Source organism: Haliotis asinina, chromosome 11 (genome assembly GCF_037392515.1).
Source record: "Haliotis asinina isolate JCU_RB_2024 chromosome 11, JCU_Hal_asi_v2, whole genome shotgun sequence".
NCBI lineage: Eukaryota > Metazoa > Mollusca > Gastropoda > Lepetellida > Haliotidae > Haliotis > Haliotis asinina.
Genome location: NC_090290.1, coordinates 5,751,664 through 5,770,565, shown reverse-complemented (window position 1 = coordinate 5,770,565; position 18,902 = coordinate 5,751,664). Strand labels below are relative to the sequence as shown.

At 43.6% G+C, this 18,902-nt stretch overlaps 2 protein-coding genes across 8 annotated transcripts in view; one reads left to right on the top strand and one right to left on the bottom strand.

Moving 5' to 3' along the window:
• LOC137255934 (sodium- and chloride-dependent creatine transporter 1-like) overlaps positions 1-2,240 on the top strand; it is a 29,995-nt gene extending 27,755 nt beyond the window's left edge. For all 6 annotated transcript variants that reach the window (XM_067793537.1, XM_067793534.1, XM_067793539.1 and 3 more), the window contains one exon: positions 1,722-2,240. In XM_067793537.1, the coding sequence (XP_067649638.1) occupies positions 1,722-1,832 (111 nt within the window). In that variant the 3' untranslated portion in view covers positions 1,833-2,240. The remainder of the gene's footprint in view (positions 1-1,721) is intronic.
• A 6,935-nt stretch (positions 2,241-9,175) lies between these two features.
• The window catches only part of LOC137255656 (uncharacterized), a 47,218-nt gene continuing 37,491 nt past the window's right edge, over positions 9,176-18,902 (bottom strand). Inside the window, exons 3-6 of one of the 2 annotated variants that reach the window (XM_067793132.1) lie at positions 12,941-13,062; positions 12,114-12,201; positions 10,529-10,601; positions 9,176-9,535 (exon numbers count right to left, since the gene is read on the bottom strand). In XM_067793132.1, the coding sequence (XP_067649233.1) occupies positions 9,525-9,535; positions 10,529-10,601; positions 12,114-12,201; positions 12,941-13,062 (294 nt within the window). In that variant the 3' untranslated portion in view covers positions 9,176-9,524. Of the gene's footprint in view, positions 9,536-10,452; positions 10,602-12,113; positions 12,202-12,940; positions 13,063-18,902 lie in introns of both variants that reach the window. The other variant, XM_067793131.1, reaches the window with a different exon arrangement.

Genomic DNA, 18,902 nt, shown 5'->3' with positions numbered 1-18,902 from the left:
ACAATAACACTTGCCATATATGGAATGTAAACGATTGTTCCGTAAATCGACAACTGTCGCACGCGGTGTTGTCGGTGTTTGCCGATCTGGCCTCAGTCATAATTTGCATAACAGACGATTCGAAGAAATATACGCAATGGTGTTCGCTTGAAATAAGGTTGAAGTAGAGAGTCGATTTAATGCAACGATGCATTAATTCATTCGAACTCTTTAATCTCATATTGTAATCTTAATATGTATTTGTTTTCAGGATAAATAATATGGTAGCTTCGCTGTGGGCTAATAGAAAGAGAAAAATGCAATATTGAGAAGCGTGGCGTGATAGTGAGCCTTTAAGTTCAATTTTCGGTACGTCTAAGCCGAGGTGAAAGTGTATCTAGTGACACGTGGATGAGTCTTTACCCATAGTATTAAGGTGCACCTGCTTTAGGAGAAAACACCCCTGACATAACTTCGTGTAACATGTCATAGCTTTTTCATGAGTAGCAAACGTACTGTAAGTCCCAAGGTCCCTAGTAAGGTGATCTATCTTCAGTTGGCGATCAATAGCCATTCTTTATATTGTACTGTCCAAATAGTGCTATTAAATTTACATTTCCAAACTGTTTTCAATTCTAATTGTGATATTTTCGTTGTTTTACCGTCAACTTCGTCAACTGGACTTTTTTACAATATACATATAGTAACCCGGCCTGTTCTATGTCAACCATGTTCCCGTGGCGATTTGGCTGAAATATTACTAAATCACTTACTCTTTTTCATGTAACATTGACGTCTACTACTGATTGCCACTGTCATGATGATAATGTAGTTACATACTAATTTGCCGTGTGTAATCTGTAAACTATCATTTCTATACGTATCAGGTGTCAGGGTAGCCTCCTCTGTCATTCAACCTTACTCTGTTGCCAAGGACCTTGGTGTGTACATAGACTCTAATCTCTCACTAGAGGGCCACATTAACCATCTACGTAATGCCTGGCATCACCAGCTCAGAATCACCAGCTCAGAATCATTAGCTCAATCCGCCGATACATCACCACAGACTGAGTCCATGCCTTAGTGAGATCTCGTGTCCTTTGTAAACTTGACTATTGCAATAGCCTTCATGCTGGATTGAACTCTGTGCAATTACAAAAACTCCAAACAATTCAAAATGCTGCTGCCTTTATTGTATATCAAAACGCTAAGCGAGACCATATCGCTGCATCACTCATTTTCCTACACTGGCTTCCTCTTAAGTACAGTGTGAACTTCAAAATATTGTGTCTTGTATGTAAATGTCTCCATATCAAGCTCCAGAGTACCTATCTGAACTTTTTACACTGTACACCCCTACAAGATGTCTCAGATCCCTGAATCAGCATTTACTTACAGTCCCCAGAATCAGCATTTACTTACTTACACAAGTCAGACTTGTCTCCTATGGTCAGAGGACCTTTACCTACACCGCTGCATTGATTTGGAATTCACTGCCAGCTGACATCAAATGTGGCGAATCACTGAAATCTCTCAAGTCCCTTCTGAAAACCCATTACTTCTCCACAGCCTTCTCTTAGATATTTCGTCCTCTTTTAATTCTAACTTTTAGTAACGTCATGTATACCTTAAACATACAGTCACTTTTTTGTAGCGCCTTGGGCGAGCATCGAATGTACGCATACTGGCGCCGTTACAAATACCCACTATTATTAAACACCCACTATTATCACATATTTCAGAAACTGAAGAAATCACTGGAGCCCAATGAAGACTGGGGTCTCACAGCCCGACAGGAACGTTCCAATGGTGTGCTACAACCAATGGTAGATGGTGAATTAACACACGTGTAATCAGGGTATATGCATGTGATTGGCTGGCATCTGACAGAGCAGCACAAGTCAAGTGAGAAGTGGCAAGGTCAGAAAGTGCCAGAACATTACTGATGTCTTTGTGTTCTACCAGATCCTTAATTGTTAGTTATAAATGAATGAATGTTCACTCCCAAGAAGACTCGGGATGGGCCCCAGGGTGAAAAATGTAGAATGAGTTACACGTATATCAAGAGTAGTGTGCACGAACTAGTTAAACCCAAGAACATGGTGCTCAGTACAGCTCACAAAACTAAAAAGCATATGGACTCACAGCAACCATTCTATTTGGGCATTAACTTCTGTGTATATTAAACAACCGAAAAATGGTAACTATTCATGAACAATTGTGTAGAAGACAGTTTATTGGAAATACACCATTTAGATATTGGTTTGTGTTTTCTGATTATATATTCCCATAGATGATGGTACCTTTACTATAACATGCTGGTATTAATCGACATCTACAAAACTGATTTTACTGCCCTTTGACGACTGGTTTCTATGATATTTATTTGTTTAGGTTTAGTATGCAGATTGTTCTCGTCACGGTTCAGCTGAATTGCTGGATTTCTGGCGTTAAATATTCAGTCACTCACTCGATCCGTGACTGGTGACATGAAACAGAGCAACACGCCCCTAAACAACGAAGTTGTAATAACTGAATTTTTAAAGTCAATATCTGCTGTGTCTAGCATTTGCGTTGACACAGGCGACACAAACGTTACATACAGATTTACTAACTCACTCACTCACACAGAATGGGATGCACATATTGCAGTCCTTTGGGGAATCGAACCCCGGTCTTCGGCAGTACGAGCAAACGCTTTGCCCATTAGGATACACCCCCCCCCCCCCCCCCCCCAATACAGTATAAATTGATAATAACAATGCACATCCTGAAGTAGAATCTTTCAGTAAAACCATGTACATACTGGAAACGACTGGAGGAACCATCGATGTGTGGTCAGCAGTTGAGAAAGTATTGAAGATGATGTTTTGCAAAAGAGCGCGCTGCAATAGCCAAGCTTTGAGAGTATCGGTGTTTGCATGAAGAACTTTGTTGTCTAGATATTTACGTCACTGCTGCAGATGTGAAAGAAACATGACTTGAAAGGGGACTTGGCATATTCATCTAGGATATGGTGGACTGGATGATGATTCAGGATTTCTGGCTAAGTTTGAGGTCCTCATTTCCTGTTGTGAGTGTGACCACAGGGGCTTGTATTGCTGAACATGATGCGTCCTAGGTCCAACAAGCGCACACTGATATCCACACACATAATTGTTAAAAAAGGAAAGGGATGTAACGCGCACAAAGTTGCCGAACACCCCACACTCGATTATAGGCGAATTTGGGTTGGGAATTGTGGAATATACAGCCGCGATTCTTGCTGAAATAAAGCCAGATAAGGTCCCTCCTCTTCGCGCAAGAGAAGATGAGTCAAGAGCATGATGGGTATGGAACACCGCATCCAATGCAGGGCACGTGGGAGCTGTTCGTTACATGTACAGTTGCAAAGGATCACGTTTGTCGTCACTGCACGGAGGGAGGTTAACAACGAACGTCATTCTTGATTCCATAGAAGGTACTTACAGCAATACCGTCCGTTACAAACTGCACTTGTCGCTTAAACACAGCTGTATATGTAGAGGCAACCTTACGGTTGAATAACGATCCTCCAGGTGCTAGGTCTCATTAATGCGATACCTGGGAGACATATCACGCGGAGGTCTTTTTCGCAGGGCTCATTGTTATGAGGCTGTGAAGTGAACACATCATGAAAAGCTGTAACAGGCATGACATAGAAGATACAGTGCTTGACTTGACTAGCGTCTCAAGAAGAATGTGTAAGTATAAGTATGTAAGAGTCTCGCAAGCCAAAAGCATTATACAAGTGACCGGCAGCAGAAGAAAATGTAGTTAGGGACGAGCGTGGACTCTACTGTCTGCAGTCTGACACAAAAGCTCCAAAGGCTGAAACGAGTGTGAAGGTAGGAAATTATTGCTTCTCGCCCTACAAAACTCATGAGGTTCAAGATGCACCAGTTCAAAACCCTGGCATGACAGTAACTACTCTATGGACCGATCGGGCCACTAAAGATTGCTTAGAGAAGTCCGCCATATACTCTCCAGCTGCAGGCATATACCTTCCGTTTCTTCTTCTTCGTTTTAGACATGCTCCAATTGATTCGGTATGCGCACTGCCCAGTAACCTTGACATTATTACTCTTGGCACGCTCTAGCACATCACTGGTATGCAGCTGGATTGAGATAAGACTGAATTGTGGCGTGAGCATACTTCCGGCAAGTATAGCACCTTAAAGGGTTGGGAATAATAGTATCAACCTTTAACTTGCAATATCCTACTTTCAGAGATTGGGGATGCACCGGGAAACAAATTGTTAACAGTAAAGTTTTGATTTCGAAGACATCATTATACTTGTTACTTGTTACACGAGAGAGGGTTAAAGTTAAATTATTGTCCCCCTGACAGGGTACGTAAGTCCAAAAGCATTCACAGTAAATTTAAACTTTCCACTGTTCTTAATCGTAGCATATGTGTATTGTTTTATATTGTATTTTCCTCTTAATTACACTGTTTTAGTTTCACATGTTAGTTTTATGTTCATATGTGTGATAATCTAGTATTTTTACTGTCCGATGATTTTTTTTTATTTAAAATTCATAGAAATTAAATTGTTCTCGTCATGATATGGTTGCAATATTGCCGATGTGACGCTAAATTGTAACTTACTCACTCATGACATGAGTAACGCTTTGGGAAGTTGGAATTGCAGTTCAGTAGCTATCTCAGTTTCATTTATGTCTCAAAGGTAACTTTCAGTATCTCGGCCGATGACTTTTCTGGTATTCTATGTCCTGTGAGGGGACAACTACACAGGAACATTTGCTGAAGACTTTGTTTTGAGCATAATTTTGGATTGTATTTCTTTCCTGCATTCGATTAGCAGGGAACCAGATCTCAAGTTCTTAATTTCTTTCACCTCTCTGGTCAAAGCTTCAAAGTGGCATAGCAAAGGGATTTAATTTGAGTGGACCATGATCAGGGCACAAATTACAATGAAACGAGGGCAATAATCAGGATTGGTGAGGGTTGTTTGTGCTTCACCATGTGAAGACAACAAATCACCCGATTCGTGTGAACGTTCTTCTATGATTACACGATACCATTTATAAAGTGGTTAAATGCAACATATGTCATATTTGGGATTTTACTTTCTCAGCAAAGTACAAATTCTAGTACGTTTTTGGTTGAGTCCCATCCGGGATTCCCAGACATAGGTAACAGTTATATTTAACGTTCTTCTAGTGGGGGTTCGTTCACCTTCCACCCTCCCCACCCACCATGGAGTGTCAACAAGGACTCTGCCTCATGTCTGTGGATCTCCAGCAGACAGCACCAAGGATACTAGGAGGTATACCAGTACTCGAGCCGGAAATATCTGAAAACGATACCAGATTTGCCCATGAGCCACAGCCGTCTTGGCATTAATGCTATAGGCAAAATTCACGATAACTTTGGTCGCCTCTTGCAACCAGCAATGGAGTGTTGTGGACATATTCTGTAGCTGGTCCACACTGGAGAAGTGCGCTTGCTGTGAGACGAACTAATGAATAAATCCGACCTGGCATTTGAACTTTGAATGTGAACAGCGGTGCAGTCCATTTTACCATTAAGGGGCCGAGGGTATGTAAAGTGATCAACTGCTGTAAAGCGTGTCAGTCTACTCTCGCTCCACTGAACGGGTTCTATTTGCTTTTTGGCGGTTGATGATACTGCACGCGAAGTTTTTTGTGTGTTTAAAGATGAATAGAAAATACCCAAAGGTTCATTTCTGTCCTAGCTTGATTCTGTGTGTACATATTTCATGGATAATACGTTTGTGCTGTCCTCGAGGGGAATGAAATAAAATTATGTAAATGCAAAACGGTGTACGTATAAATAAAACAGACAAAACTAAGCAATCCGATTGCTCACTGGTAGTTTATCTGCTATTTGCTACATGAAAATCTCTTGAACCTGCTTCTCGTCGGTATTATCACTGATACTACTATTATCAAAACAGTTCGATGACAAGTTTTTCAATTTCATCCTCTAGGGCACTTTTTTGATGACAACAATTTCTATCACATGCCTGCAACAGTCTGACCATTCCTTCTGGTCAACAGATGACAATCGTTCTTAGCAAGCCCACCATACAGAAGCCATTTTGAAATCTAAATTCTTAGACCCATTCCAACTTTTCAAATTCGCCCAAATTAATCCTATGGGATTGTAATCGGCGTGAGAAAAGATAATCTGACAACAGTGTGCCCGTGGTTGTTCTGAATTTCATCAACATGATAAACGGGGACAAGCAATTCAGCCTGCTACACTGAATGCGTTGAAGGTATATCATGCCACGATTTGGTTTCATCTTTCCGATTGACAGTTGTTGGAGCTTTGTCTGTTTGTTTGCTATATACGGCATTGTCCATTGAGTTTGGGGGCAGATTAGGAATAAGGTTTTCTTGCAACCATATAGAAAAAATTTTGAAATTTGTTTCGTCATGGTAATTGCCGCTCTCTTCTTTCGTTCTAAATATCAACGAAGCATTAGGAATAAACCCTTCACATGTGCCAGCATGGACTACTATTGGACCTGTCTTGGACCTGTCTTGGACCTGTCCCTGATGGTACCCGAACACCACCAACTGATCCCTTTGCCAACACTTTTATATCGTTTGATGGGATTGTACCCATGTTTCGTCGATGTACACCATATAGCCATGTTTCGATCTCAAACGCCACGCAACAATATCTTTTCGCTCCATTAAGGCCTGTCTGTCTGAACGAGTTTTCCGCCATTTGAAACCCAATTTCTCTTAAACGTTTACTCATCGCTGCCTTTTACTCCCTGTATACTCCAAATCAACAACAGCCATTTCATAATGCTCGTCAGTGTTGGCATCGTCTTGGTTACTGTGACGCAGTGTTGAATGTACTGGCGAATTGCGCATTTATCAAACTCAATTGTCCCGTCGGTAGGAGTACGCACTTTCCCTGGGCTTGTGAACTTATTGGTACCCATCACAGGAATGCATTTACCTTCGTCCTTTATTTTCGCAAGGCACTGACATATATACAAGTAGTATCGCGGGCTCTTTTAGTGCACTGTGTATGTGCTGTGGGAAATACTACACATGTAATAAATGACATTGAAGGCAACATCACGTGTTTGTGTGAATGAATGAATGACTTGACCTCGTTTACCCAATTTAGAGTGCGACATGATCAGTTCAAATACATGCAGATTTTAATACTCGTTTATCAGTCCACTTTACATGATATTAGTACACAAATCACAAAATCACGACGCTTCCGAGTCATTGCGTAAAAGTGAATACTACACGGTTCACACGAATCACGTTCAAACCAGTTCCCCCTTCGAGTAGATAGTGGATCTGTTCACATCACGCTCCATCCTCTCTGTTCACATCACGTCTTTCACGCAATGCGGAGTGGACAGTAGCGCCACCCAGCACCCACGAGGAAGAGGTGGCTCTGTACGGGTACCTTACTGGTTTAGGAGAAACAGGAGATGTACACGAAAAGAGACATGTGTTTGTCTGATGGGTTTGAGATTTTTGACGTCAGTAAAAAATCGATCCCTATCCCTCGCAGTACCTTTTTTCTATATTTAGCGTTCGGTGTGCAGAGACTGCCACGGGGATGTCAAAAACATGAATCAGTTGGCATAAGACTGGATGCTTCTTGTCTCTTGGTACGTTCAATCAACAGTGCCCCTGAACGTAAGCGTTAAATATTTTTCACACCTCCTGTGATGCCTTTGAATGCCCTTAGATGCTGCAAATGGATTTAATTTCAAAGGCGTTTATCAAACGTTTCAGTCACAGTTAAACGGGTCAAATAATCGATAGTTTAGGTTTAATGTACGGATTTTTCTCCTTTCGATATAGCTGACATAATAGTATGGCCGATGTGACCATAAGTATTAACTCACTCGTTATTTTACTGATTGTTTTCAAAAGGTTTCATAATATAAAACAGAGAGTAATTCTTTCTATTTACCACCTGCAGATACAATTAAAATGCTAAACATACCTGATTTATGTAAATTTTCCACAAGGAATATATATTGCTGTGAATTATATTTCTAATAATGTTGATCACCATTTTATCATCCGAGTTTCTAAAATATAATATTTGTTGGTTCATGCCTGGCGCTCGCCATTGATGGTAGCAACAAGGACTGCTCAGCATGATGTCAGTACAATTTTGTCTGAGTGGGCTATTCATGCATAACTGATGCATGAATAGCAGTGAGGTAGAACTATAAAGCCAGCTACTACAAGCGGCCACACATGCACGTCGTCATTAAATATTCTTAAGTGCGACCTTCAACCCCAATTCACCTCACCTCCTGTACCAAACGATCCACATTCCTGCCTCAGAGTTACCTCAAGTACGCTTTTACAGAGAAACGTTAAACAAAAGGTAACAGCAACCGCAAACACTTGATGAACTATTTAGGGACCCGAATGAGAAAACAGCCTGTGAGTAAGTTTAGTTTTACGCCTCTTTCAGCAATATCACGGCGGGGGATACTAGAAATGGGCATCACACACTGTACCCGGGTGGGGAATCGAACCTGGGTCTTCGGCGTGACGAGCGAACGGCTTCACCACTAGGTTACCCACCCGCCTCACCCAAACAACCCGTACTGGCTGAATGAGGCGAATGATGACGCCACTTCGAGTCAAACCGTTACGGATCACAGTGATATCACGCTGGGCTATTGCTGGCAGCAAAATATCTAACAAAGTATGAAAGGTTATTCATCTACTGGCTTCTTGGCGTGACAATTATTTATGTGGGATAAAGTGAGTTGGAAAACTGTTATTCATCATTCAGACACATTGTTCCCTCGTTTGTTGCGTTTTTTAACATTACACAACACGTATGTCACGTATGTCACAGGCTAAAATCTGTTTTGTCATTAACACTGCACCTTACTTTCCAGCATGATGTTGGCATAGACAGCTCACCTTACTTGTGGTCTGACAGGTACATCCTGGGCATTGGCACATGCAGCCCATGCAGGTGTTGCAGAGGCAGCTCATATGACTGCTCTCTATAACGACATGTGTCAGGGGCCCAGCACACACCATGTCAGCGACAACTATAGCATGTTGTTGTGGTCCACAGGTATGATGTCAGTTTTGGATGATTGTGGTAATAATGCAAAAGATATTTATTCTCACGTATGACTTGTATTCAACATAATATCAAACCATGTTTTGGGAGGACTGCAAATGATAATTTTAATTGTATAAAGTACAATTAATCCCACCAAATGTGTTTTGAATATTTGATAATTATTTAACCTTAACATTGTCTATGGACACACCATGTCAGGCAACAACTTTAGCATGTTGTTGTGGTCCACAGGTTTATCGATCTTCAAATAAAACACATCAGCCAGAATCAACTGTCTGTAGTTCCTGCGACACGTATAATATGCCTTACTGTTTTAATCGGATTTTGAATTACGAAATCAATTTCTTCTTGTCATGAAAGGGGGGCAACTCTTGCTCTGATGATCTCCTGGTCACAAGTCCAACAAATACAAGGCATATCAGGATGGCTAGACAGCCGCTGAAACATCAACAAAAAGAGTCATCGTCAGTTCACTGGGGTGGAAATAAAACAGGGTGGCTCAGATGAGGAAAAACGCAACAATTCAACTTAAAACCATTGGATTTGAATGTTTTATAGTTACTCTTGTTTTCTTGGTTTGTCTACAAGCATCCTCGACATCTCCATGGTATATGTTCCGATAGGTCTCCACTCCTCTCCACTCCACTCTACTCCACTCCACTTTGCTGGCTCCACATTCTCCTATCTCTTTCAACGTACCTCTGCACCATAAGTGTTCAATCGGTTACATAATTTAAAAAGCGAAAGTGAGTTGTGACTGGTTCGCTGAACTTCCCAGCAAATACACTTGACTGGATTAAAAGGCAACTAGGGAGGTAATAAATTCATCAGGCAGATCCGTAGATGCATCCAGAATATAATGGAGACTGATCAGAAAGTACACCCTGGAGATATCGAGGACGGTCTTCAACAGGCCTCTTTTTAAAGACATACGAGCATTATGGCGGCGTATTTCCAAAGCAGAGTTCTGCTTCGTCCTGATATATGAGGCATGTACAAGCGTATCACTTCTGGCACTGGACACAAATAAAGCGAACATCATAACGGGCATCTGTAAACCCTGACAACATCCGGGTTTTTTTTATATTCTATAGAGATTTAATATTTAGATTACAAAACTGTCATCGTACCCAAATTCTGTCGATCCATGGTGCTGGGGTTGATTATTGGATAGTCTGATCGAGATTCGATTATTTACAGACCGCCGCTTTACACATGGAACTTTGCTGAGTGCGACATAAAACAACAAACAGGTCGAGATGGTCACAGAAGATGGACTTTCTAGACCATCCAAACAAGATGACAACTATCTTTAGTGTACAGAAGGGAGATGGGATTGGAGAAAATGGACTTGCATGACACATCCAAGCAAGATGACAACCATCTTGAGTGTAAAGAAGGGAGTCGGGGCTGGTCTTGGTGAAGGAGTACCTGTAGTCGTCGTCGTGGTAGTGGTGGTCTGAAGACCTCCAGGGCACGCGAAGACACTCCTCAGCGTGAAATACTGGAAGCGTTCAATAGCATCGATATAAAGGATTATCTTCGTCCCAGTGTATTTATACTTCCCATCAAAAGTTTAGATTCAGTGTGAGTGATTCAGAGTGATTCTCTACTAACCTGCCGCAACCAGCAGCAAACTTTATGCAGGTGAGCAAGGATGGCGCGTGTGTGCGTGCCGGTGTAATGTTTTGTTAAGACTTCGACAATTTTCATCGATCTTTTCAACGATTCAATTTTTGACAATAGATCAGTTCATGTGTAAACAGTACCTGTAAACAGCATGGAATATATTGCAAAATTTAATTCAGAACAGCTGCCTGAAGTAAGTGGTTATATTTTCGCTAGTCTAAAGTTTTGAAAGGCAGTGTAGTTTGTGGACATCTAGTATGTATTGTTGTAAGTAATGTGTGTATTTTTATCTAGCTGTATTCCATACATAATGCATCCTCAAGATCAACACTACGAAGAACATACAAATTACCAGTGTTCAATGCCTAAATGAATAAAGCAGCTGAAGATTATGAATAGACTTTGTAACATATCCGAAAAATGGAAGACGTGAAACAGTAAGTCAAAGCTCAACTGGCAGGCGGTTATGTAACTGCATAACTGAATGATCAAAGTCCAACTGATTTTAGTTTAGACGCTACATTGTCAATAAAATCTGCAGACCCTAGGGCTCGGGATGGGTCGTGGTTTGTGCAAAATTCATTGCAACCTGGAGCAGTCTCATGGTAACATTAGTGAACTTGAATTAGGATTTATACTCCACCCTGGCTCTGACAGACAGCCGGTATAAAGTTAGGAGTACCGGTGTTATGTACACTCGAGTTGACACTCTGCTGACTGACCCGTGAAGGTCCCGGGGTAGAACAGACCGTCAGCAACCCATGCTTGCCACAAAAGGCGACTATGATTGTCACTCACTCACTCACTCACTCTGCTGACTACACAGGCTCCGGTGTTTTGGACACGTTGACGTTTGGAAAATACAATCGCCGCGACAAAAGCCTATCCTGGAAAGTACTAACGATCTAACAAATGCTAATGCTTGTAATACAGATCTTGATTATCCTGTCATTATTATCATTATCATTATAAATGCTCTACATACTTCCGATACCTTCTTTCTTGTATTGTATTATTATTTTTAAAAATTGGTAGGGAATGTCATGAAAGGGGAGTCAGTGATTGTTTTCAGCACGTATTCATAAATTTCACGAGGAACACCAGAAATCATTCCCTTTGCCGATGTGGGGAATTGAACTCGAATCGACGAACGGGCGCTGTTACAACTATGCTGTGGAGAGTGAAGTAGTCTAGTGGTTAAGCTTACGCTCGCCACGCCGTAGTCCTGGGATCGATTCCCCGCATGGGTACAGTTTGTGACGCCCGTTTCTGGTGTCCACCGCAGTGATATTGCTGGAATTTTTCAAAAGCCCTGCTCGGCGTAAAATCACACCAACTCATTAAGTGATGTATGACAACATAAGAACAATTCATTCGCTTAACTTACATACAAAGCGCTTCCAGGAGGGTTTTCGCCGTCGACCGTTAGAGTCCCATTTGTAGTCCGGTCACATATGAGTGTCACATAGGCTGTTCTGAAATGCCCAAGTTACATTTCATAAATATACGACTCTTCATTAACAGGAGACCCGTGAGGATAATGTTACGTTTTTTTAGAAAATAATCTGATTTATTAATCAAAAGTATTCTAATAACATAGTATTTGATTATTAAAAGATGTTTGGGTTTTTTTAGATTAGCGTAGAATTACTGTCTCCCCTTTCCAGCTTGTACACTACCAGCAGATGCTAAATGATGTTAAATGCTCGAACACAAAGGGCACTGTAGCATTGTGTTAACAGGTTGAATGTGGTCCATTCCCTGCAGAGCAATCACCATGAGAGTTCACTGTCCCCGAGAAAATCCAAGATAGAATTGGCCTTCAGCAACCCATGCGTACGCGGCGGGGAAGGGGATCTCGTTGTCTTGGTTGACATATGTCATGGTATCCTCAGTCTGTTGATCACTCGATTGTCGGGTGGACAGAGATTTAGTGAACTTGTGTACGATACTGGGTATCCAGTTAATGCTGGTTTGTTGGTTGGTTGTTAAACGCAACACTAATAATCTAGGATGGCGGCGAACCATTTATTATTGCTTCTGGACAATACGAGCCAGCGATCAACGGCGTGAGCCTCCATCTACGCAACTGAGTGTTACTTTCGTCTTACGACAAGCATGTGTTGCTAGAGATCAATTCTAACCCACATCTTCACTGTTAATATTATATTATATCCTGAGGAAATTTAAAAGAAGTAAAATAAATTGCCTCACCTTCTTGTATCAGTAGTGGCGCTGTACTGCAACTGGAGCCCAAGTGTGGGGTCAGTTATGAACGTTGAAGACTGTTGGGTTCCCAGGCTGAAGTAATTTGACATTTGGTCTGTCTGACACACCTGCAGAAATCCGGACCCATGAAATCACAAAGTGGATCAGTTAAGCTAATATCAGATCTTTGTGCTCCCTAGAATATTCATAAAAATCATCGTTTTAATGGTAATATATTTGTACACTTCAGAGTCAAGAGTAACATTGCATACAAGGGCTAGCCTCTGAAGGCATTCAGCTCGGGAACTGTCCCCAAGGCCCCTAGTAGGTAGCCTCACTTTAGTTGCCAGTGGTCTCCAATTAATTAGAAAAATTAAGATTTATTCATAATTTATGAATTTCTGTCGGCACGACATGACTGTAATATTGCCGAACTCACTCACTCTCCGTACCGCGACACAAACGTCTGCAGGAGGTTGCAAATGTTGATCAGGTCACATCGGCCTATATCAGGGAGCAAGAGACGTAGGGTGCCGTCACTTAACGGCCGCCTGGGCGCTGACCATGCACGGCCCATTCCTATGTTGCACATCGACGTAAAGCTGGTTTCCAGGGCTATCTGGCGGTGTCATCAGAAATGACCTGCCGTCGACAGGTTCGACGTCGGGACGCTTTAAAGTCCGATGTAACTCGATTTTTGGCAGCTTTTCACGCTGCGGGTACTTGTCATGTTTCGTACATCGACCCCAGGGTTTTGATTTGACTCTGGATCGGAAGCCCTGTGTCTTGGCTTTCACGTCATGTGCGACACATGCGGGTGCAGTCATGTTTTCCCACCCTTAAAGCCACCCAAAGCTAAGCCCCGTGCGCGTAACGGGGGCCAAAACAGCTCAGATTTGATATCACCAGGGTTTGATCTATGCATCCTGCGTTCACTAATTGTCCCATCCCGGGAGAAAGAGACATACTGCACACACATCATACATGAAAATTCGGCCACGTGCATGAAGCACCTGGGGTTATCACGGGGTCGACATGGGGTGCCTGGTTGGGCGTCCACGCCCATTTTCCCATCTGTTATAGACCTGTAATTTTACCAAGACAAAAGCCTTACTCGGAGAGCATCTTTTAAACGTCACTCGAACGTTGAATATTCACATCCTATTGACAGGTTTCACATCGACGTGAAGCTGGTCCCCAGGGCTATCTGGTGGTAACATCAGAAGTGACAAATCTTTACCGGGTTCGACGCCGGGGCGCTTTTAAGCCCGATTTATCCCGATTTATGGCAATTTTTTCACGCTGTAGGTACTTGTCATGTTTCGTACATCGACCCCAGGGTTTTGTCTTCGACATGGGTCGGAAGCCCTGTGTCTTGACTTTCGCGTCATGTGCGACACGTGTGGCTGCCGTTATGTTTTCCCACCCTTAAAGCCACCCAAAGCCAAAGCCTGTGCGTGCGGCGGGATGCAAAACAGCTTATTTGATATCACGCGAGTGAGTGAGTGAGTGAGTGAGTGAGTGAGTGAGTGAGTGAGTGAGTGAGTGAGTGAGTGATTAAACATACCTACACATACACTTACGAATTGAAAGCCAGAACTGCCCATTAGCTTTTGGTGTCAGGTGTACGCCGTCCTTGGCTAGCAGCGCAGGTCCCATCCTCATGTGCTGGCTGTGTTCCCAAAGGGTGGCATCCAGACGGCGTCGCAACATCTTCTTCAAGCGCCGGTTCGCCTCCTCCACCTTCCGCTTGTAGGCAGAGACCGTCATGTTCCTTGGTTTTACCCTCGGAAACAGACTCCCTATCACCGCCCTGGAGCCTGGCCGTTTCCACCGAAGGTAGTCCAGAAGATCCAGCAGGTCTTCGACCAGGTCCCGAGGATCAGTAGAGGCCGACACGTCGTTCTCTCCCACTTGAAAGAACACAATGCCCTGAAAAGCTGCATCAAGGGCATCCACCTCAGCTTTCATCCGAGCGACGGTCGCCCCTCCGATCCCACGCACGGTAGTGAGGATGCCATGTGGAGGGGGACAGACTTGAACAAGTCGCCGCACGAAACTATGCCCCAGGATGGCAAAGTGCAGTGGCTTTGAAACAGGAGCTTCAAAAAGTGCGCAGGCCATGACTTGAATGAAGTTAGTCTTCAAAAACGATTTCTGACAATGAGTTGTGTCAAATAATATCAGCACAAGTGCCGTGATGCTCGTATCTGACTGCTAAGTATATATAGCCTGGGTCATTGATACGTGTTTGTACTGAGCTCTGCATTGAACTCACGGGATCAATCGTTCATGGATTAAGACCTGTTGTTAGCTTAAGCCTGACACGACTCACTCATCTCGTTCAGTTATGGGATAAAACAACGAGTCAATGATTGGTGTTTTCAGTCGTAATTGCCGCCACTTTGGTTGGCTTCTCACTCAGAAACTCACGGATTAGGCATTACCATCAAAGCATCAGAGCCAAGCTTGTGTGTCCCACCCCAACAAGTGCTTCTGCAAACATGACACCAGTCACGGCACAATTCCAGACAATGTAGTGATGTGATGTGATTGTGTTTGTCTTGTGTGAGGGTGACCTGTAGTAACGCTAAGAATCACAAAGGCAGTGTCTTCGCTTTCTCTCCAGCTGGAATTAAAGACAATGCCAAGGCTACATTTCCATACAACATCAAACAACTTCCATACAACATCAAACTATCGGGAGTACGGATCACACCAGCTGGAACTAAAGACAATACCAAGGCTACATTTCCATGCAACATCAAACTATCGGCAAACATGGAAACCCGGTACTAAGCATCACACCAGCTGGAATTAAAGACAATGCCAAGGCTACATTTCCATACAACATCAAACAACTTCCATGCAACATCAAACTATCGGGAGTACGGATCACACCAGCTGGAACTAAAGACAATACCAAGGCTACATTTCCATGCAACATCAAACTATCGGCAAACATGGAAACCCGGTATTAAGCATCACACCAGCTGGAATTAAAGACAATGCCAAGGCTACATTTCCATACGACATCAAACAACTTCCATGCAACATCAAACTATCGGGAGTACGGATCACACCAGCTGGAACTAAAGACAATACCAAGGCTACATTTCCATGCAACATCAAACTATCGGCAAACATGGAAACCCGGTACTAAGCATCACACCAGCTGGAATTAAAGACAATTTTTCCGGGCCAGTTTGTAGGCATTGAAAATATGGCACCTTCACCCGGTAACATATTATCAATGCCTCGGCCGAACGACTGATTTTGTAGACCTTGATGCAAGTATACCATTTCACTTGGGTCAAGGGTTACATCATCTACCCTTTTCCACCTACTTTGTTTATTTCGCGCTTTTAGCTTTTATTAGTGGTGTTAGGTGTTTTTGTTTTGAGTTGGTAATGTTTGAGTTTCGTAGTCACCTTCTCTCTCTCTTGGTAATTTTTTCACGTTAATTTAATGTTTTTGGTTTGGGGTTAAGTGGTTTAGGCGGTTTTACTTTTGTCCTTTTAGTTTGGCATTTATCACCAGTTTTACGTTCTGTCATTGTCAGTGTTTATTATTCAGTTATACGCACCGCGGTATTAATGGTTTTAGCTTTAAATTTATGTCATTTAGGTTTGGGTTAGCGGATTAGTTTTAACATTGTCGGTATTGATGATTTTAGCTTTAAGGTTATGTCATTTAGGTTAATTCGGAATGGGTTAGTGATTTGGTGTAGAGAGAAGGACGTGGACTTTCCGTTTTAAATTTATGTTACTTTGATTGGAGGTTAATGGTTTGGATTAGAAGGGAACAGCGTTAGGTTGTTCTTTTAATTTAGCATGCACCATGATAACCATAGCTCACGAATTATTGAATACCCATACAATTGCCGTACATAATGGACAGATACCTCAAATATGTTAACACAAATGTATCATACAAATCATGAAACCTGGAAGGAAACAACTTTCATTCCAAAGTCTGATTGCTGTGAAGGCACACTTGAGTCGACGTAGGAAGGAGGTCGTGGTTCTTCAAGTACTGTTGGCAGTTGAGCTGCTACACGTGAACAACACACACTACGCTTTACATCAACATGCATAACAAAACGTCAATGTCAGTCTGGCATGTCATGCCGTCGCATCTACCCATCAAGTAGATGTCTCACGTAGCTGTAGACACTACAGCAATAAACCGCTCATTTCCCATATGCCACACCTTAGGGAATCGCAAAGACTTGACACGGCAAATCATGAACAATTACCACCAATTCGACCTAGAGTCTCCTGTCAAGACTCGAACGGGTGTGCCTGCGCCAGCTACCGTTTCACCATCATCGACTCTCCTCTCGGGATCGTCCCCTCGCCTGCTATGCAACACCAGCATGTCGATCTGCTTCCGACACTATCACCCATCTCTAGGCAAAAGTCAGCAGAGTCTACACTTGCTCACGGGCAAATCAAGACTCGAACGGGTTTGCCTGCGCCAGCTACCGTTTTACCATCATCGCCTCTCGTCTCGAGGTCGCCCCCTCAACCTCTGTGCAACACCAGTGTTTTGCCTGCTTCGTGGCTGAGACATCGCCTGCTTCTAGGTAAAATCACCGGCGTATGCACTTGCTTGCGGGCGAATCAAGACTCGAACCGGTTCGCTGGGCCAGCTACCCTGTCACCATCATTGCTTATCCTCTCGGGATCATTCCCTCGCCTCCTATGCAACACCAGTATGTCGCTCTGCTTCCGACACTATCACCCATCTCTAGGCAAAAGTCAGCAGAGTCTACACTTGCTCACGGGCAAATCAAGACTCAAACGGGTTTGCCTGCGCCAGCTACCGTTTCACCATCATCGACTCTCCTCTCGGGATCGTCCCCTCGCCTGCTATGCAACACCAGCATGTCGATCTGCTTCCGACACTATCACCCATCTCTAGGCAAAAGTCAGCAGAGTCTACACTTGCTCACGGGCAAATCAAGACTCGAACGGGTTTGCCTGCGCCAGCTACTGTTTTACCATCATCGCCTCTCGTCTCGAGGTCGCCCCCTCAACCTCTGTGCAACACCAGTGTTTTGCCTGCTTCGTGGCTGAGACATCGCCTGCTTCTAGGTAAAATCACCGCCGTATGCACTTGCTTGCGGGCGAATCAAGACTCGAACCGGTTCGCTGGGCCAGCTACCCTGTCACCATCATTGCTTATCCTCTCGGGATCATTCCCTCGCCTCCTATGCAACACCAGTATCTCGCTCTGCTTCCGACACTATCACCCATCTCTAGGCAAAAGTCAGCAGAGTCTACACTTGCTCACGGGCAAATCAAGACTCGAACGGGTTTGCCTGCGCCAGCTACCGTTTCACCATCATCGACTCTCCTCTCGGGATCGTCCCCTCGCCTGCTATGCAACACCAGCATGTCGATCTGCTTCCGACACTATCACCCATCTCTAGGCAAAAGTCAGCAGAGTCTACACTTGCTCACGGGCAAATCAAGACTCGAACGGGTTTGCCTGCGCCAGCTACCGTTTTACCATCATCGCCTCTCGTCTCGAGGTCGCCCCCTCAACCTCTGTGCAACACCAGTGTTTTGCCTGCTTCGTGGCTGAGACATCGCCTGCTTCTAGGTAAAATCACCGGCGTATGCACTTGCTTGCGGGCGAATCAAGACTCGAACCGGTTCGCTGGGCCAGCTACCCTGTCACCATCATTGCTTATCCTCTCGGGATCATTCCCTCGCCTCCTATGCAACACCAGTATCTCGCTCTGCTTCCGACACTATCACCCATCTCTAGGCAAAAGTCAGCAGAGTCTACACTTGCTCACGGGCAAATCAAGACTCGAACGGGTTTGCCTGCGCCAGCTACCGTTTCACCATCATCGACTCTCCTCTCGGGATCGTCCCCTCGCCTGCTATGCAACACCAGTATCTCGCTCTGCTTCCGACACTATCACCCATCTCTAGGCAAAAGTCAGCAGAGTCTA